This window comes from Rhinolophus sinicus, linkage group LG01, assembly GCF_036562045.2.
Source record: "Rhinolophus sinicus isolate RSC01 linkage group LG01, ASM3656204v1, whole genome shotgun sequence".
NCBI classification, from domain to species: domain Eukaryota; kingdom Metazoa; phylum Chordata; class Mammalia; order Chiroptera; family Rhinolophidae; genus Rhinolophus; species Rhinolophus sinicus.
This window is the reverse complement of record NC_133751.1, coordinates 192,701,962-192,723,998: the sequence shown is the minus strand read 5'-3', so window position 1 is coordinate 192,723,998 and position 22,037 is coordinate 192,701,962. Positions and strand designations below refer to the sequence as shown.

Genomic DNA, 22,037 nt, shown 5'->3' with positions numbered 1-22,037 from the left:
GGTGACACTGCTATCTGGGTAACTTTGGAGAAAACACTTTAGTTTTCTAACGTGTTTAGGAAACAAAGCCTGCCTGTCCTAGGCCCTCGGTGCTAACATAGAATAAGCCTTCAGAGAAAACTAGATTCCAGAGAAGACCCTGTAAATCTGTGGTGAAAACCAAACACTAAGGCATAAAGACCTGAACTCTCTTGATGAGAACAGGACAGGCTTTGGCTGGAGGCTGAGAAAAGCCCCTCCCGCAGCACCGACCCCCTGAAGACCTGTGCAGGCACTCAGCCCTCTGCTCCTGGGCAGACCTGTACCTCCTCCCCTTTGGCTTCTTGAATCCTCTCTATTTTCTGCACCTACTCTACTCAGTGGCCTCACCATCAGCAAAATCCTCCAAGTGTGAAGTTTTGCTAAAATGAGAAGAAATGCCTCCTATGAAAGGGTGGGTGGGACCCCTGTGTCAATTTGCCCTGAAAAGAAGTGAACACCAGGATAGGAGATAACTACATTGCACAGAATCTAAGACGCTAATAACTGGAAGTTTACCATCAGTTTTTGTGCCATAAAGAGATATGTTGCCAATTAAACTGTGACATGCCACCATTGTAAGCTGTATCCTAACTTCAAAGATGGTAATGTGGAAAAAAATTATGTAGCTTAGATCGAATGAAATAGGGTGAATCAACTCACTGTACCAATACACCGGTACGCACACCTTTAGCATTGCGGTGAATTAAATAAAACTTCGTAAAAGGAGACGTCTGAGTGGCATCGGGTAGAGTGTGAAGGCGCTGTTATCCCAAACTATCGGCTCTAGCGATGAGCCAGCTCACTAGGCTGAAACTGTAAGACGGGAAGACTTGAATTTCTTCAGTAGGAAAGTGGAATAAGTGAATCATGGCTGGAGCTCGTTTAATAAGCAAAAAACCAAGAAACGCCAAATGACAGAGAATTCCCACCCAGCTGCTTAGCAATGCTTAATGTGGTCCTGATCCCCAACATCTGGCATGAGACGCTGCCCTTTTCCCTTAGGATTCAAGAAAAACAGGAAAGCAGGGAGGTGATTACTGTACAAGAATAGCACATGAGCTGTAATGAGCGTCTGTGACAGCCCTGCCACTGTCACGGCAATGACAGGAGGAATGATTTGGTCTGCCCGCGTCTGCCCCACTACACACTGTCGCACAGATCCATCCAGGCTTAGGCGGTCTGCAGCGTGAACGCAGCACAGCGCAGAGAACGCGCAACCCCAGGCGCTCACCAAAGGTAATGTAGCCGATGTTGTCGCCCACAGCAGCGTCAGTGTCCTTCAGCTCCAGAGGAGGCTCCCTGTGGCTGAAGAGGACCTGTGGGGCTGTGTGGCTGGCTCTGCGGCCTTCTTTGAACTCCTGCCACGATAAAACAAAAAGCAACCAGAGAGAATCTGGTGTAAGATGAATGGCGACTTATGCTATGGGGTGTAACCTTCGTAGTCCATTAACTCTCAGATGGCTCAAAATCAACTACACCTAATGCACTTCAGATTCACAAAGGAGAAATTACTTAAACCCGATATTCAAAACGTGATGACAGCACTGTTAATCCTCTTCCTCTTCTCTTGTTTTGGAATTTCATGGGTGATAAAATTACATCTGAGACTAAACAAACAACGGGTTTCAAAGCTCTGGGAACAACAGATTACATTTAGGATAAGGACTACAGCTTATCAGTTTCTTTTGATTCAATGTGGAAGAGGTGGTATTTGTCAGGAAATCTTTAAAATTCCAGGGTGAATGGAACCCAAGCCTTAGCCTGGTTAAGGCTTCCAGATGAAGTCTTAACTCCTTTTATCTTTGCATATGAAGCCCCGACGAGCGACCAATTTTTCATCACTCCCCTCACCCTCATCTCCACTTCTTCGTTTCATGAATACCACTCTTTCTCTGGGCTCTGGACACTTGCACAAGTCTTGTTTCACTGAAATATCTTAGATCCTGTTACTGTTTAGAACTCATCAATCACAACTTTAGACCAAATGTAAGCCCTTCTTGGGGGCAGAAGACAACAAAGGTAAAGAAGCTGAGTTGTCTTACTGTTCACTAAGAAAAGGGGACCACGTGACATGAGACATGAAAGTCTGATTTGAATTCTGGCTCTTGAATGGCCCTCGACTACACAACCACCATTCTGCATAAAATGTACCCATCCTCATCAAACTACAGCAAAATGACTGAGGATGTGAAAAACAGCCATTCCTTCTCTGTTCAAATCTCCAAACCTCACCTTTTCCAAGCCATCCATTTCTGTGCAAATAGATAAAGTGATACAAAGCATCACCATCTCAACCGAGATCTCCAAGAACAGAACTAGATTTTCCAGCAATGCCACTAAGACCAGATGATTCAAATTCACTGAGTGATGGCAGAGGGATGGAACCAAGGGCTTTCCAAGGCCTGAGTTTTATGAGCACGAGAAGCATGTTTCAACAGCGCTTGGCCTACAGTGCTCTTCTACTGCTGCTCCATCACGACCTCTTTTATGATGCCATCTCCAGCTGGCTGCTCTCTCGGTGGCGTTCTCATGTCTTTTCTATAAACCTCCCCTATGATACTGCACTATTTATTAATGCAGCTGGCTTCCCTACCAGGTTGAATTCCTCAAGCCAAGGATTCTGCTTTATTTGTCTCTGCAGCTATTCCTCTGGCCGTCAAAGAGGCTGTCTAGCACATGGCTTGCTGAATGAAAGCAAGCGCTTCTACCCTCGCTGACTTAGCGTCATCACACTGTAGAGGAAGGAGCAGGGACTATGTTTCTATTTGCAGGTAGGACGAGCACACACTGATCAGCAAGCCCTCAGCTAATTAGTGGCAAAGGAAGGATAACACCCAAGAATGCCCAGCCTGGGATCCTGCCGGCTCCACTGCCCTGCCTCCTGAGCTGGCTTCTAAAGGTTGGTGGAAAACGAATTAACACAGCTGGGTTAGGTTAACCCCCTTTTGAGTTTTCTTCGCCAAAGGAAAAATATTTGGAGGCAGGGAAGGAGGCAAAATCATTCAAAATGGAAATTCCTAAAGAAAAGTTTATGAAATTGCCCATCTCTAGAAAACAACTTTCATTTTGCAAAGGGGTTGGGAGGTTTTCTAACTTCTATTGATTTTCCGCTTCAGCCCCAGGGGAGAAAACAGAACAGATAATAACTGTCTGTTAGCGTTTTCTTGTCTTCAGTTTGTTTCTTGAAGGCTCCAATTCACTTATACATGTGGCAGTCACAACCGGACGGGGTATTTGTAAACCTGTGGTGACTTACTACCATTTCATCAGTTCTACATATGGAAAATAATAATTTATGACTTGGTTAAAAATATATAGTACTTCTAATTTGGGACTGTCCTTTCGCCAATCTCATGTCTTTGTTTCTCTCTCTTAAATAACACTTAGAAACCAACCCCCCTCAACCCCCAAATAGCTTCATGTGTCTTTGTTGCATATGTAGCAGCAGCACTGCCTCTTTTTTCTCCCTCTCAATGTCCTGAGCATCACAATACAATTTCTCTCTTCCATCAAAGCATAATTTATCATAGAAGTTCAGCATGAATCCAAATACCTACAGAAATTTAGTATACTACACAGGTAGCATCTTAAATCAGTAGTAGTATAAACACAGGCTTTTAAATAACTGCTCCTAGGACCAGGGGGTAGTCATGGATGGATGGATGGGTCCATCTTTCATGCCATATACCAGGAGAAACTCCAAACCGTTAATAAAGAGATATGTAAAATTAAACTGTAAAAATTCTAGGAAAATAATACAGGTAAATTTCTTTATAACTTTGAAGTAGGGAAAGTTTTTAACTATGACTCAAAATCTATCTAGAAGCCATAAAAGTAAAGATGAACTATGTGAAAATAAATTTCTTCTACATGGGGGGGAATCCCACAAAGTCTAACAACAAACTGGAAAAAAACTTGCAACTCTTTATCAGACAGCTAATCTCCCTAGTATATAAAGAAAATGAGAAGATCAATAATCCAGTAGAAAAACAGATAAAGGACATAAAGAGACATCTCACAGGAAAAGAAAAACAGCCTTCAACATAGAAAAATATGTTTGACCCCACTCATAAGAGAACACAGATACCATTTTTAACCTATTGGATTGGCAGAAATCCAAGTTTGACAACACACTGTGGGGAAATGGGCCCTCTCATACATTCTTGGCGGGAGGGAAAACGGTACCACCTCTATGGAGGCGAGCTTGGCAATCTCTACCAAAATTACTCTGACTCTGTTCCCAATTCAGGAAAATATCCTGTAGCTATAACCGCATATGCACACAGGTAGCAACGGTCTTCAAAATAACATCTTTGCAAATGCCTAAGAGGCAGATTGCTTGTATCCTGTACCCATGTCTTGTACATGTGGCAGTGACAACCAGAGGGGGTATTTGTACACCTGTGGTGACTTACTAGCACTTCATCAGTTCTGTATATGGAAAATAATACATTTAAGACTTGGTTAACAATATGTAGTACTTCTAATTTGGGATTCTCCTTTAGCCAATCTCATGTCCTTGTTTCTCTCTTTAACATTTAAAAACTAACCCCGAACATGCAGAAACCAGTGGTTTTCACTGAAGTTTTTTTAGTTACTGGACTGATTTTAAGATCTAATAATATGGAAAAATTCTAGTTTACCATACTCAAATCTCCAAAAGTGTTGTTCTTACTGCTTCTCATGGAATGAGCATTGAAATGCTGACATCTACCAGACTTCCTCTAGTGCTCAGCTTGTGTACTTACCACGATAATACACCAAAGCGAAACCCTAGGCCGTCTGTGAGTGGGGAATAGAAACTCCCTGTCTTTTTTCTAAAGCAGTAAGCATCCCTCAGAGTCTGTCTGCCAAATGACAAAAGCAGGAATCGTGTTCTGACCAGGCTGGAAGTGCATGCTGGCATGGGAAAACCCACAAAGGCCCATAGCAAGCAGACTAGTGACCACAAGGGACCTCAAACAATGTTGCACAACATTCTGTGCGAGGAAGGCACCCACTGTTCTCCTTTCTCCCAGAAATTGAAAATAACTAGGCCCAGGAAAATGCTCAGATGATTTATTTTGGGGCAAAACCCCAGCAAAAATAAGTCCAGGTTTCTATGGTCATTTCAAATAAATTACCCATTTCTGAATTTGGAGAGGCAGGCAGGGCAGATGGCTTTCTGAGCACAGCCTTTTCACATTCCCAGACACCGTATGTGCCTGCATCGTGCCAGGCTAGTCTAACTGGAGATACTGTCAGTGCAAAAATCTAGAAACCTCGTTTTCCCTTTTAGACAAGTCCCCTACCACATGGACTTTGAGGGAGGAGTTTACATTCATACGCAAAAAAAGAATATACAAAATTCTCCTAGGAAACAAATCTCCAGTACACTCTCCAAGATAAGATCTGTTTAAAGTATAAAAATAAGCTAAGATGTCACGTGGACTAAAATGGAACAAGATTGGTGAAAAAAACAGCCAAATCTAAATATATACTTCATCGCTTTTAAAATTAGTTCGTCAGTCTGGATTTATACCAATTTCTGAGCTACTGCATTTAATTCCCATCAATTCTGCAGAAAAACACACGAAATGCCTGTCTAGAGGCTTACATTTAGGACTCGAGATATGAGATATGTATCTATACCTCTATGTATACACACACGCACACTTTCATCAAGTTTAGTACTCTCAAATGCTGGAAGTGTCAGTATTCCAATTTTTCTGCATAGGGACTCCAAAATGATTTGAGTTTCTGATTAATTAGCCTAAACACAGAAAGCCATGAGAAAGGGATCAAATTGAGGACCACTTCTGAAGATTTCCCTAGCCACTTAGAAATCCTACACATAAAGTATCCTCACTAGATTAAGCACAACTCTCTTTCAACTCTAACTGGCAAAAAAGATTCTGTTGCAGAATTCTTACACCTCATCACCCTGCCAAGGAACAGAATGAATGCACAAAAGTTTTTTGAAAATTTAACCATTGTATTAGATTTTAAATGCTGAGCCATCTCAGAAGAAACCAGCCTGGATACCACTTTACCAACAAGCTCTCATGTCCTGGAGCCAGCAATTGGTTAGCAGAGAGCATGACAAAGCTACAATGAGTGTGCCATGTCAAACCTGAATCCAACCGCAGCGAAACCCGATTGCAGAACGTCCCGCTACACCATCGCTTTGCTCTTCAGAGATGAACTTCTTCTGAGGGAGGGAGTCCATGGCGACCTTGGTCAAACCCAGGCCTATTCACTGTCTTCACTACCAGTTCAACAGCTCTACCCCATTAATGCAGTTATCTACTCTTGAAGAATTTTCTATAGACTCCATTCTGAAAAGACTTTAGGACTGAGCCAAATCAAGAACAAACCTTGTTAGAAATCTGAGGAACACAAGAAGAGTAGGAAATGTGACCAAGCTTTAAATCAAAGACTCCATGGAGAAGGAGGTTTAATAGTCAGTCATACTGTTAGTATGTTTAGTACTCAAATCACCCTCTAGTTCAGTCCTGCAAGAGGCTAAAGCCACAAAGAAAAAGAAAACATTCAGTGAGTTTGGTAGGGGCTGTTCAATCAAATCTTCAACGAGTTCCAGCATCGAAAGAACAGCCGGGTCTTTTGTATGCTACGGTGGGTTTTGGTGCCAAGGTCGAAATCACCACACCATGGTTCCCCCCCAAGATGTCTGCTCCATACCTGCATGAACACCTTTCCAATGACCACATCGTCGTCATCCTTAAACACCGTGCTGAAGACTACCGTGACTCTGTCCTTTTTAGACTCAACATACCTGAGGGGAACAAAACCCATGAGCGTAAGTGCACAATCAGAATGGGGTTTTCTTAAGAACTTGACCTACAAGTGAAGTGGGAGGGGCAAGTCATAAGTCTCTTAATTTATAAAACAAGGGGTGTCAAGTGAGACTCAGTAGCTCTGGCCAACGAAGTCCGTCTAATAAATGCATGACCTAAGAGAGGCAGGAGATGGAAACCATCCAACGTAGATGTTACTGACTTTGTCTGTATGGTATGACATGAAATCGAGTTAGAGATTCTCAGAAGTTCACTTCAAAAATTATATTTCTTTATATACTATGAGATTCATAGTGTGGAGATGATCCAAGAGTTGCCACAACACAGAACCTACGGGCACCCTCTGCCGCCCGATTGTCTGGACTATATTACTGATGGGGACTCAGAAGAGTGGTGCCTTAATGAAAAGCACTGGATTCTCTTTTCATCTTTTGCCAACTTTCAATATCTGGAGACTAGGAGAAGTGGCCTTCGCCACCCATTAAAGAATTTATGAGCAACTTCGGGGGGTTCACACAATAGAGTCTCAGGTCCGACCTCACTGCATGTAAGCGCATGTGACAGCCAAACCCAGGCTTCAGGACCAAATTCTATACTCACATGGTCTCATCATCCCTATAATGGATAACTGCCCTGTTCTCTCCTTCCTTGCCCTCTTCTTGGAACTGAAAGTATTTCTCAAAGACAGAGGCAAAACAATTTCGTTTCAACATGCCAGCCTGATGCACAATGGAATCCTTGGATGCCGGCAGATTTTCAAGGTCGTATAGCAAAGACACATTGTATCCTGGAGGGGAAAAAACATCCAGCAGTTACATTAAAAAAAAAAACAAAACAAAAAAACACACAAAACTTTTCAAGTTCTAATGACATTTTATTTTGTCTCAGTGATCATACTCTTAACCCTGGTAGAAGTTGTCCATTTCCATCTACCTCATAGGACAAATGAGGTGAAATGAAATCTTAATTCTTGTAACATCACTATAAATATACTATGTAACTAATTAACAAATGTTATGCAAAAATATGAATCAATATTGAAGATGACTGATTATAAATAAGAAATTACATCATACCCTGAGAACTTTGATTAGAAATTTAGTGTTCCAGACAGAGTTGTGAAGGGGGCTGTATATGCTATTAAGCTATGAGTTATATATTTTTCTCTGATGGTTTAATGTACCAAGTGCCAACATGGTCAGTAGCTGGGTAGCTTTTTGATATTAAAATATACCCCCTTTGTGCCACTGCAAACTTTGTGGAGGGAAGCAGGCTATGGAAAAATCTAGAATGAAATATATATATATCTGATGTATATCCATATATATCTATATATCTCCCTCCCAGTAGCTTTCATTTGTATACACTGTAAAATTTTCCAAGTGTTTGAAAATATTTTACTTCATTTGATCTCCGTAAGAATTCTTTGAAGTAGACAGGTCAGATGTAGTTATTCTCATTTTAAAGGGAAAAAGAGGTTCAAAAAAGCAAAATATCATGCCAAATGCAGCAAAACAGAGAGGTAGCGGCAACTCTACTTTAGAGTTGAACAGAACTGGGTCCAAATCCTGGCCTTGCCATTTTGTGACCCTGGACATCACCTAACCTCTACAATTCCTGAGTCTGTTAAAAAGGAGTCAGGAGACTATTAGGAGAATTAGAGAATGTACAGTATTTAAAGGTGTCTGGAACACAGCGGGTCATCAATAAATGGGGCAGAATAGGACTCAAATCCAAGTCTGCTGACCACTACACTGTTCTGCCTCCTTACAGTACACTGAGTACAAATTCTAGCAAACAAGGCCGGGATACTTGGTTATATAATGAAACGATTAATATGTGCCAAAAGTCTATGGATGATTTTGCAAGAATATCTGTGTATCACCAAGGATCATTTCATAGTCTAGGCAACTGATGGGAATTCTGTTACCAGAACTGTATGGATTTCACATTGCCAAATATCTTAAACCTTTATACAGTACTTTGCTACTATTAGATTTTTTTCCCAAGAGCTTCCTGAGGTCTGTGTTTTTTGTTGCATCTATTCTCACTGAGAGCATGGGCTAAAACATCTAAATCTCTGTTCTAGACAGTACTTAGCACATTTTTGGCCCTCCAATATTAACTATCAACCATCATTCCATTTTGGGGACCTGAAAACCAGATAAGCAAGTAGACTACAAGATTAGATTAAAAAGGGAAATATTTAAAGTTGAGGTTTGCTAGTTTTAAGAAGCCAAATAAAACAAACTACATAAAACTACAGCTAAAGTCAGACTTTAAGTAAGACTCCTGATAGAACGAAAAGAACACAGTGAGCACGAAGAAAAGTAAAAACCTACTAAGGCCTGCTGTTTTTTCCAAAGTTGCCTACATATATCCACAGAAAAAGAAGAGAGACTACTTTCACACGTTTTGTATTTGTATGAACACAGGCCTGCAATCTTGCAGTCTATGCTTTAGCAGGAAGTGGAAGAGAAGGCCCAGGGACAGAAACATAAGCGCTCTGGTATACTCCGGTTGTTCTGTTAGATTTTAGGGTCTGACCAGTGACACGCTTGTCCCAGAGTTCCTATATGATTTTTCTCTTCTAGTTCTGTTCCTTTCTGAAATTCCTTGATTCTTCTTAAAGCCTATAGTGTTATTTACCTTTTGGTTTTTATTTCTGTGATACACTGGTACCATCAATTTGGGGATTAACACTTTTCAGTACTCTGTATGGGTCGCAGTAAAAAACACCGATTAACAAATACTCTTAGTAGCAAGTTATATTCCAAAGGCACCTTTCTGTATTTGATATTTTGATTCCAGAGCAGCATACAGAAGACAAGGTATTCTATTAGGCTGGTGCAAAAATAATTGCGGTTTTTGCAATTAGTTTTAACCTTTTAAACCAGAATTACTTTTGCACCAACCTAATATCTAATGGGAGTGGTGAGGCAGTGACAAGTAAAAATGCGAGGAAAAACAAGGTCAGGTGAGGAAATAAGCTGGCAAAAGTAGGGGCTGTTAAAAGAAAGTGACAGACACACCTTCCTTAAAACAATGTGCTAATCAAGGTACCAGAGCAACAATATCTGAGTAATAAATATGATGCCCAAACAGTCTTACTGACTATGGGGTCCAGCTAAATGCTCCAGAATTTGTGACTATTGCTTAACCACAAGGATGAAAATATTGTTCAGTTTTTTCATTTTAAATTTCCTTTAAAGCAGTATACAATAGCTATTGTAATCAAGGATGGCCAAGGTGCTTTTTAATTCCTCTGGCCACAAAGGAGGCAGTGATTTATTAAAAGAATACATTAAAGAAGAGGTTAAAATGTTTGTTACTTGAAGATATGAGAATAGCCGCGAATATTCCTTTTCCTTCTCCAAATGTGTAGTGTACAGGAAAAGGTGTTACTAGGAGCTAGAGGTGGAAATCAATGTTTGCTTAGTCTTCTCAAAAGGCATTTCAATCACCACAAGCAAAGGTGGCTCTTTAGCTGAAAGATTAGGGAAACGTCAATTGGCTCCTTTAAGTAAATGTTAAAAACGCACATCAATTCTGTACACAACACTGTGTACCACTACTGGGCAATGCAAAGCCCCTTAAAAGTTGTTTTGTTTTTTTTTAAATTTTTTTATGGAGAGAGTTAAAGTGGGAACTGGGTTCATACAGAAATATTTGTAAAATGAATAATATTTAAACAAAATCCTGTGGCAAAAAACCAGAACAAAAAACACCACAACAGAGTACAAACAGGACAGGTCTCATTCCACAGTGACGCACACATCACTACATACCTGATTCTGGATTTACCAAGAAACTCCCGTACACTCTCTTTAATAACTGGAAAACACAAAAACAAGTATGTTAATCCAAAGGCCATGACAAGTTCATGATTTTTAAAGCACGGTGTGTGCCAAGCTTCTCCTAAGCCAGCATTCTTCCTTTCATTTGGTGGATGGGAAATGGGATACAGAGGGGGAAAGATGATTTATGTGAGCTACCAAGCAAGTCACTCACAGAACTAGGATTACACCCAAGAGGTTAGTCTAGCATCTGTCTTTCAATCAAGACTCATCCTTTACTCTTTCAGGTCACACCCTTTCCATGTTCTCCAGATCACACACTGCACATAATCGTCTGTGTTTTCAAGAGAGCTTCTGGATGTCAAATCCTTCTAGATCATCCTATGTGACGTCAATTATCAACTAAGTACAGGCCAAACCACTAACCCAGGTGAAAGAAGAGATAAAACCAGAATTGCTGGGAACTGATTCCAGTTAGCCTACTTATTTTGTATGCTTTAAAATTATTTTGCTCATCACCAGCTTTTTAAAGGCAAAAGACCAAATCTTAGCCAGTTATTTATGCTGGTGGGTCCACAGAAGATTATACTCTCTCAATGTCCTTTTCACAATACCCAATACGTATTGCTGGCTACCTTCCAGCTTTTTGGAGTAAATGAGAAAACCTTTTTATACTTTCCTATGTTTTTTCTGTGCTAGTGTGACTGCACCTGGTGGAAACTGCTCCTAGGCTGACATGGTTTAAGAAACAAACTTTTTATATTGATAGGAATACTTCTGACTTAAATGTTACATGGGACACATTAAGCAGTAGAAAGGCAGCTATTTGGAGACAGAAAAAAATATTAAAGCCACTAGAATTTACTAAGCTTTTTGGTATTTGTTTAAGAGGCAAAACCCTCATTACAAACTTGTAAGGTGTCAGCACTATTCCATAAGAAGGTAAAACTGAGGCCAATCTACTAAACAACCTTGGGAGTATAACACAGTTTTGTCTCTAGGCATCCAATTTCTAACAGTATGTCACCACAGACACACTAATGAGCCTCTTCTATTTTCTGGGATACCAAAAAAAAAGGGTACTTAATCTATGACCAAATTAAAAGTGAACAAAAGCAAAAACTTTTGTTTTAATTGTTCAGAGTTAAATATCCACGTTTTAGAGAATCCCATTAGCCAGAGAAAACCACTGAGAACAGGCAGCATGGGAGTGGAGACCCACGCGAGCAGGCAGTCTGCCTGGTCCACTGCTGTGGGCCCAGTGCCCAGACACCCACATACGGGGACATTCAGTCAACAGATGTCAATGAGTATCAACATCTTCCTTCCAATCTTATTTTCAATGTACTCTCTATTTTTAAAAGACCATCAACAATTATATTATATTTTCTGCATAATTTGAAAAAATTATCACATGATGAGGTTCTCCACACCCCATTCTTAAGTATTCTTCAATATTCCACATATTTATTTAACCTTCTTAAGTATTCTTTAATATTCCACATATTTATTTAACCTTTAGCTGGAAGAAATTATCTGCAAAACTCGGGCAATAGAGTGGACTTCAAAGAATGAAGCAGCGATTACATTTGTTTGTATGAAGGCAAAAGATAAATAATGCCACATATAGTTCCTATTTGGTGACCATATAGCCACTGTGAGGTATCTCTTAGCCACCGTGAGGAACTGAAGGGAGAGGTTTAAGGTCATGGAGTTTGTTGGTGGCACAGAGAGATGTGACCTTCAGGTGTCCCATGTACCACTTCTCCTAAAGAGTTTTGGGGAAAAAAAGTAACAGGTACATCCCATAAGAACTTTACCTGGCATTCTACCTCTGAGCTACAATTCTGTACTGTGTGCACCATCGGTGCTTGGAAGAAGAGGGAAGCAGATGTGGGAGAAACCACAGCCCCTAAGATTTAGTTTAATTCCAAGCTTACTAAGTTAATATTCTGAGATCTAAGAGGTTCTTAAGAGCCAAATTTATACCACGTTCAACTCCTCTGCTTCCTCCCCTTGGCCAAACCAGCCAATGCTTCGGTTTACTTCACTTGCACTTTTAACCATGATTCATTTTTCCATTTGCGCCCACTCTTCCAACCTGACACTAGGAGATGCGTGGAGGCAACCTATCAATCACGCCATCAGACCTTTTTACCCCAGCAGCAGAGGCTTTGTGCCTTGAAAAAGGGCCTGCGACAAAGTAACAAGCTTCCTGTGGTTACCCCAGGCTGGTCACTGTTTAACCAACGCAGGGAGCCATTTACTGTGTACTCTGCTCCAACCCTGTCAGTGTTACTTACTCCACCCACGTGAGTGGGTGCGGTTGGTTCTTGGACCCTTGTGGTAGCTGCAAGAATAGCAATGTGTTTTGGAGTTCTATTGTAAGGAAAGCAGACTTGAAAGGAGAAATCTAGCCGAACACTTTCTTTCCCTTCCAAGGATTATTGTTACTGCACCGAGATCTTTAAAGAGAGAGGACTGCCTAAGGAGAATGATTACACAATTTGGCTGCTGAATAATTGAATTATTGTTTACTGTTAAACAATTGAATAATTGTTTAACAATTCTTTTCAGATAGTTATTTTATAGTTAATCTAAAGCAGGGCCACCTTAATAGCCATTTGTTTCTTCTTACTCTTTATCTGGTAAAGAGAAGAAAGAATTAGTCACTATTTTTTACGTACTATAATCTTTCATATGCTTTATATGATTAGGTCTTTCTCCTGAAGCTTTTCTTTTTCAGGTAAATAACCCTGAATACAAATGCTCTAAGTGTTTCTTATTCCCTTGAACTTGAGGAAAATCAGATAAGGTTTTGACTCTTCCCTTGAATTTACGATGTAAATCAATTGCATATGAACAACAAAGAGAAGTGACTACCTCTGACTCTTGGTATTGTTTGATTAACACACAATTTTAGTTTTTAAACCAGAAAATCAATCGAGATTTTGATTATATTCTTTTGCAGCCTTTTCATTACATAAATTTTCAATAATCAAAATCTACGACTCTTAATCGGAAAGGAGATAGCAGCAGTTGTATCTTCATTCACCAGATTAAGGAGAACCTAGTTTGTTAAAACTAAAAGATATTTGAAAACTGATTCAGGAACTGAGTCATACTTCCTGCTCCGAGACCCAACCACAACGTGTGTGCACTGGTGCACAACAGCATTTTCTTTCTTCCATAAATGGCTCTCCCCAGAGCAAATACAGTTCAACAGGAACCAAACCTGCTACTTTAGCTATTGAAAGAAGTCAGTGAATAAGGCATGGCCATCAAGTTTCATAATGCATGGACGTCCCCTGGGAAGAAGGGACACGTAAAGAAGCAAGCTGTAAAGAACATTAAATTGAAAAAGAAGATTTGTTTTAATTTTCAGAACGAGAAATTAAGACTGTAAACTTTAAACAGGCCAGAATTTATACACCTGCTTGACAATGTTACAGAAACAGAACAGAACCCATCTCATTCTTGTGACAGCTATTTTTGTATTGGTCAAGAAGAGTATTCTTTGCTGCATTTTTTGAGAACTAAAGCTGTTTTTGTTTTCAATGGTTAGGGAATATCTTTATTTCTTGAGAGTCAAAAACAAGCAAGAGCCCAAACCTTCTCTGGGAAATACCCTTCTTTTCATCATCATGAGAAATGGAGTCAGGAGCCCCTGGTCAGGTGAGCAAGCTATTCAGTGGCTGGTACCAGTGAGGGTGAGTCAATGCCATGGATCTGCTCTGAGTGGAAACAACAGTCTCAAGGAAAATGACGTAGAACTTACCTCATCAGCACCATGTGCCTGAAGTTCCTTGTAGAATTTCAAAGAAATACTGACCATCACTTTTGTTTTGTCTCCATTAGGATTTGAAATATGATAGAGGACCCCATCAAAATCTGTAAGGAAAGCAAATAAGACTGCTTAACCTGGACATAGGAAATAATATTTAAAGTGCTTGCCTGCCTGTTGCAGGCCACCTGTTGCAGGCCACAAGGAAGTCCCCCTTGTAAGAAGGCATACGAGTAAACAGCCTTTATTTTAAATCCATGTGGGAAGTCAGCGGAAGCCCGTCGAGTACCTATCTCTTTGCTCTTTTCTCAAATTACACAGCTATTCTTACCTTATCACAGCTTGGTGCTGAAAGAACTTTAAAAAAAAACTTTCACTGTGATGCATTTTAAACATGTATAAAAGTAAAAAGAACAGTATAATGAACTCCTATTCCCATTATGTGGCTTCAACAATTATCAACACATGGCCAGCCTTGTTTCATTTAGACACACTTCTTCCATGATTTAGTCTGAAGCAAATCCCAGACATCGCACCATTTCACCCATAAATATTTTAGAGTGTATCTCTAGAAGATAAAGAAGACTTCTTAAAAATATGGAGCCGCAATACCACAGTTATGCTTAAATTTTTTTTAACAGTTTCTCAACATCAAATATCCACTCAAGTGTTCAAATACTGTCTCAAAAAATTTTTTTAAAAATACTGTTGCCTTATTTGAATTCAGATCCAAACAAGGCCTACACAGTGCATTTGTTTCTCTGTTCTTAAGTTTCTTCTAATCTATAGGCTTCCTCTGTTTTTGGCTTGTACCTTGCTGCACTACACAGAGCACTTACCCTGTGAGTTCCTGAAACAAGGTACTGAGTGTCACCACTTCAGGGAGATCTGGCGTTGCTAGTTAGGGAGGAAATGGGGACGGCGCCTGCCTCTAAGTCACAACACTTCGGAGCTGCAAAGTCTTCCGTCCAAGATCATCTTATAGAGAGGGTGGTTGTCTCAACTCAAAGTTCATACAGCAAGTGAGTACTATGAACACCCAATTCTTTACAGGGGACAGGAAGCAGTAACATCTGTCTCTGCCTCTCTGAACAGGTCTCTAGCATTTTCGTGTTTCCCCACTCAGTCTAGTGCTAGGCAAACAGAGATGGTGGCTACTTGAAGATAGTAACTCATGATTTCCAAATTAAAAAAACGTGATTTTGTACCACAAAATTAAACCCAAAATTCTAAGATGTTAGCAGGTTAACTTTACATAATTCACTAAATCCATCTAAAATAAAGACCTCAAATAATCATCTAACTGTAAAAACCTCAAAAAGACATGACAATCAAGGGATAGTACTCCAAATGTCAAAGCTTATTTTAGGAACAGTTTTGTTTTCTATTTTTCACATTGTGCTTTCTCTTATAAGGCTGAGATAAAGACACTTACCTGCAAATGTTACTTCTACTGCTTCTGGTTTATTTCTGCAAAAAACAAACAAAAGTCCCTCAGTTAACTGTATTGCTGCTTGCCTTCAAGGGAACTTACAAAGGCTCCTGAGCTTTATTTAAGATCAAACCACTCTGCATCAATCTCATGCATACCCAAGCACACAACTCGTTTTTTCATGCACCTGAACCTTTGGACTTACTTAAGGTAGAGGATAAAAACAGGAAGCAGGACAGATAGCGCTTTTGTTTTCCAGCTGCTGTTGTGGTGGTGCTCACCGCCAACTCAGAATTCCTTACGACCACGATATACACATTTGCATACGTGAACCACCACATACTCTCCTTTAGTTGATGTCTCCCCCACAGGACAGTAGTATTGGAGGTAGTACATTCAGCAGGAAAAATGCTGAACAGAATGTAGGATGGTTTTAATTCAAGTCAGGATGATTTCAGGTCATGAAACAAAACAGAAGGTTCTATTCCATTTCAAAGACAATCTGTAAGTCTTCCTACACATCTTTCCGCGTTTCCCTTCATGTCATCAAAGCACTCACCACTGTCCTTCATGAAGCCATCTTTGTCTGGTTCTACCCTAATTTTGTTTTGAAATTCCAGGCTGTACTTCAACAGAAAGTGTAGCACAGAACATTGAAACTACTGAGAACAGTCAAGACACCTATTTTCCAACTTTAGCTTTTGCATCAGGATCTGTTTTCAGACAAATTAACAACTATACGCCTTGATTTTCTGACCTCCTCATGTATAAATTGGAGAACACAAATGGTCGTACCTACCTCGTAGAACTGCTCAAGATGAAATAAGAGAACAGACCAAAAGGACCTATACTGGAAGGCAATGACAGCCTAATACTTTCTGTACCATTGCCAGCTTAGCCTGGTACATGGACTTGTATTTGATAAATGCTGCTGAGTTATTACCTAGAAAGCATGATAACACATCCTAGCTATAAACAATAATGGTCAATCAACCCCCAGTGAAAAGCTACTTTACATGCTCTCTCCACTTCTCAAAGCCCAATGGTAGGAAACAAATGATTCTACTGTTTAATCTGCTAGCTACTAACTCGAATGATTCCACTTTGTTTTGTGGGCCAGCAGACAAGATAGACATATTTTCACATTTATTCTTGCCTAACTCATGCAAGCCTCAAAATCAAGTACGTATCTTTTACACTACCTGTTCTCTCACCTACACAAGAAACCAAGACTGACCTGCCCTCCAGGGTTGCTGGGAAATAACAGAATATATGACGTTTTTTATGGCTATTAAAAAAAGCTGCGGTAGAGGCTAAACAATACCTTTCAAGGAAATTGGCTTCTATTGAGCATATTACCCCTGTTGAAAAAAAATCAACCCATACAAATCACAAACAAAGTTCCATCCTGCTTCTTCAAGGCCATCCGTATGTGACTGAGGAAAAGTACTTTGGGTGTAAGAATGGAAGCATCTAGTGGCTTTATGAAGAAGCTGAGTTCAGAATATGATTAAAAAAGAAAACTGGATGAAAATTTAAATTGCTTCTGATCTTTCATTTGAAACCATAGCCAGGAAACAAAGGCAATGAATGGCCAACAACCATTCCTCACTTCTAGAAAACAAGAGCAAAGAAGGAAGAAGTGCGAACATGAATCTATGGCCCATTTGAATGAGATACTGAGAAGTGTACAATGGGAGGAAGCATGAAGCGTATTTTCCCGGGTAAGTCTGGCTCTGCCAAAGAGTCAGTCTAGAGGTTTATAAAAGTCCACATTGCATCACTTAGTAGGTGGTGGTGGTTTTTTTTTTTAACCTTTAGGTTTTAAGGCAGCCAATGAAAGAATGAGTTTCTTACGCTCCCACTTCACCGACAGACTGAGAAAAATCAGCTATAAATAAATCACCTTAGGGTTCCAAGCTATAAACATTCTGACTCTGAAATTTTGAGTTTCTGTAGGCCATAAAGTTCCCTGAGCACAAATCCCCAGTGGGAGAAGTCGCTAAGATCTGTACTAAGTGGTTTGCTGCCTGACTTGAGAATATTTGTCAAATCACTGCCATTAATATTTTAGTTTACTATTTATGGCTTCACGAAAGGTTGCAGAAGACAGAGATGGGCTGCAGAGAGAGCATCAGGCCAAAGGAGTCTTCTTGAGAAGTCATCTGGGAGTCAGAGGTCCGAGAACTCTGCACTCCAACAAGGAAACTGTATGGAGTGTGAAATATCCCATGGCAGGATCTTGTCTCAATCCCCAAACCAGGTGTTATTTATTTTTGTGGTTTAAAATCATGGAGCTAGAGGGGAGTAAGTAAGATTAGTCTGGCGGAGAGTATACCACTTAACAGGCCCAAAAGATAAATGGTTATTTTCTATTCTACCATCTGCTAACGTTCCAGAGAGTAGGGGTGAGTTTAATTACAGAAAAAGCAAGTCCTTCAGAGTTGACTGTTCAACTCAAGTTCTGTCACTGGCAGTGCAACCACAGGCAATGTTACTCAAATGTCGCTGAGGCTCAGGTTCCCTTTCTAGACCCTCTGAGATGATATGTGTACAGCAAAGTTTCCCAACCAGTGTCTTTTGACTAAGTTACAGATATGCTGAGATAACGACCCCACCGCGCCTAGAGCAGCCCGGTGGCAGGACCTTGAGGCCAGACCATTTACCCAAATGTACAAATATGATCTTGCTCTGTGTGTGACATATCTTAAATAAGGTAAGGAGTCACCAGTGCTGGCTGCCTGCACAATGCTTAATACATGTCTCCTCTCCCACAACTCCCAAGAGCTCTAGTTTTCTCAACTGTAAATGGGAACTGCTCTATATCACATGGGAACATTTGAAATCAAATGAAGCCATGTTAAAGCTTATTAACAAAATGCCCAGTTCATAAATGATCAATAAATTAGTTTTTCTTCTAGGTGATGTCAGAGGAGAACAGACTTAGAAGCCATAGTTGGGAGAGGTTGGGATTGTGGTGATTCCCAGAATCAGCAGCCCGTCAGCTGTACAAGGAGGAACAGAACCCCCATTAGAGCCAGACTATGTTGCAATGTCTGGAATCCTAGAAGGAGCCAGCTGGGTAAGTTCTTAGCGTTACTGACTGGACAGCACCGGACAGTGAAACATAGTAAATTTTTCAGAGGGGTTTTAAGAGTTTTTCTCAAAATCCTTCAGAAAAAAATTTCTTCTATCATTTTTTTCCTAAGGAAGCTTCTAGAATGTCACTAATCAGTCAATAAAGAACTCCCAGCAACTGTATTACCCAATTTTCTTTTCTCATTAAGGATTTTGGAGCTTTTACTCCCAACTGCATCTAATTCCCCATTTGGGCATTTATGTTCTTTCTTCAGTTATCCTTTTCATGAGCTGAATTAGAGGAATTACTGGATTCTGCTCACTGTCTCACCATAAAGGTGTTTGATCACGCTCCTTCAAGTCCCCTATAAGGCTCCCAGCAAGGCCTACAAAAATGGATCACATTAAGATGTGGTCTTCCTCTCTGCTGAAGCATATCTCAAAATATGTAAAGATGATCTAAAAGGCGGTCCACACAATGTCAGGAAAGTGATAAGCTCCAAGAAACTAAGAACCATTCGGACTTCATCCTTCAAGAAAACATTTACTGAGCTGAATACACACACACACACACACACACACACACAAATAGTCTAAACTTCCTTTGGGTAGAGCAGTTCTGTCATGTAAACTGTTCAAGAATACATTTGGTCATGATAACCTTTTAACTTGGAGGTACTATATCTATCTACCTACCTACCTACCTACACACACACACACACAGTGAGGATGCTGGGACACAAAGATGACTAAAATCATAGACCCTGCCCCGAAGCAGCCATCAGTTCTGTGGAATGTAGCTCTGGGGCTTCATTCCCAAAGCAGTCCCACAGAGGCCAGAGGCCAGGGAGCAGTGTGTATCTATACTGACCTGTAAAAAGACCATCCAGATCCTCTTAGCACATCAACCACTACATTCCAGTTCTTCTAAATGCTTAAACAATGTCCTAATTCCAAGTCACTTCAAACCAGTCTGTCTCTCTGAGGACATATGTAGCATATTTGGGAATGAGAACAAGGTATCAGCAAGATTTAATTTATTCCTTTCTCAAATCTCGCCTCTCCCAGTCCTCGCCCACCCCAACTGGCACTGCTGGCTCTCTGAGCTTCACTCCCCCTCACAGAACCACAGCGCTCCACAATTTGCACAGCTGTAGCAAGGAGCGACACACACTTAAAATCAGCAGCAATTTGCATCTGACAGCATTTCCTCAATCTTGGACTCCAGACTCTAGCTAAGTGACAGGCTTAGCTTGTGAGGCTGAAAAGGTTCTTGGTGTATATACAGTAACAAAAAAATTAAATTAATATGCCAGATTACTTCTGCTTTAATTGGGGGTCTAGGTAAGACTCCCTACATGAAAAGGAAAAGCTGTTGACAAGATCTGCACATGAGATTATTTGCAGTGTTGAGTATAGCTGAGCCAAAAAAAAAAAAAAAAAGTTGAGCTTTTAAATCAGTCACATTCTCTTCGTGTGTAGGCTGTTGGGAAGACGACTTACCAATAATTACCAATTTTGTGAGGACATTATGTATGAATCATTCCAATAAGCTGTTCTCCCAAGAGTGTGGTGGGAAAAAATAAAAAGCAATTTGTTTGGAATGAATCTTAGACTTTGTCAGAACTGCCTCCAAGTTAAAAGGTTATCATGACCAAATGTTTCCTTACACAGGTTAGATGACACAATTGCTCTACCCAAAGGAAGTTCAGACGTTTAGTAGGATGTCACAGGCACGAAGATCCAACAGGATGCTCTGAGGCAGCATTTAAAGAAAGAAAAGATCAACCTTGAAAGGAAAGGTACTACAACTGTGCTCTGAAGTATATACCACAGAAATGTTTTTAAGACTATCTCATGCTTACATTTTCAGTAGCCGGAAGAGTGCAGTCCATTAGAACTTGCTGCAATACAAACGTTCTACATGTGCGCTTGCCAAACACGACAGCTACTAGCCACGTGTTGCAACTAAGCACTAAAACTGACTGAGGAACTTAATTTTCATTTCACTTTAATGAATTCTTAAACTTAACTGGCCACATGTAGCTACTGGCTACATGTCCTATCCTATAGGACATCAGAGTTGGAAGATTCACTCTGAAAAGGGCTGCTCTGAACCGTAATTTCCCCAACTGGTTTGCTATGAGACCAGTAAAGCAGGGTGGAGTTGACCTCTCCCTGCAGGTTTCCACACAGGCAAAGCCTTTCAAATCTCCATGGTTTCTCCTCCAAGCTACTCCCTTTCCTTAATATCTTTTTCTGATCTCTACCCCCACACATCTCACCCATTAGCTCCACTGTAACCTGGCCAACAGGCTCTCTCAGAAAGGCTCCCTTTTCTGTTGCTGCCTGGTAAGCACTGGTAGAATCTCATAAATGTTTATGATGATCACACTAGTCATCCTTTGCTGGAAGTTCTGCCCCAGGCATGCACCTTGAAAAATACGTATGTACGTCACGGTCGCCTCATCTTACTGGGATGCCTGAAAATTAACACTCGGGTTTGGAAGCTGGCTTCTGCTAGGTTCCAGGAAAGCCCTACCTCTTAGGCAGGATATCATGGTCTCTATTCAAAGACATTCAAAGTGCTTTTCAGCAGAATATGTTTTGAGCCTACTTATTTAAAGTCATATCTGAATGGGAAATGGGCCAGAGTAAGAGCCAGAACTTGCTGCTCTGCCCCAATACCCAACACTGCTACAAAATATACTTTGTTAGAAATGGCCTAGTAGTTCTAACTTACGCCTTCCAGACTTGAGTGCCTACTTTAATTCCACTGAAATGGTTAGTAGCTCTTTTTAACAGTAATTTTTTAAACGAAAAGAGCTGAAGTTTTGAATAATAGGTTACATTTGGGAATCAAGTTATTAACACAAATAGATGTAAATGGACTCCTATAAGGCAGGCTTCGACTTGAAAATGCAGGCATTTATCTGGTGGATCAGCTTATAACCACCCAGGTCTCATTCTTTACTAGTCTGGACTTGAGAATGCACTTAAGATCAGCTGTGAAAATGCAGAAGTCAATTTAACTTCCTCCTATGTGCTGCAGTGCTCAAAAAAGTACACAGTAATCACCCAAAATAAGACTCTGAGCTGATTCGCTTGAACATTTAAAATGCAAAGGA

At 40.4% G+C, this 22,037-nt stretch overlaps 1 protein-coding gene across 2 annotated transcripts in view; it reads right to left on the bottom strand.

The window, feature by feature from the left end:
• The window catches only part of ARPC2 (actin related protein 2/3 complex subunit 2), a 28,123-nt gene that overhangs the window by 4,302 nt on the left and 1,784 nt on the right, over window positions 1-22,037 (bottom strand). For both annotated transcript variants that reach the window (XM_074313188.1, XM_074313193.1), the window contains exons 3-8: window positions 15,835-15,869; window positions 14,394-14,506; window positions 10,607-10,652; window positions 7,419-7,605; window positions 6,703-6,796; window positions 1,253-1,379 (exon numbers count right to left, since the gene is read on the bottom strand). In XM_074313188.1, the coding sequence (XP_074169289.1) occupies window positions 1,253-1,379; window positions 6,703-6,796; window positions 7,419-7,605; window positions 10,607-10,652; window positions 14,394-14,506; window positions 15,835-15,869 (602 nt within the window). The remainder of the gene's footprint in view (window positions 1-1,252; window positions 1,380-6,702; window positions 6,797-7,418; window positions 7,606-10,606; window positions 10,653-14,393; window positions 14,507-15,834; window positions 15,870-22,037) is intronic.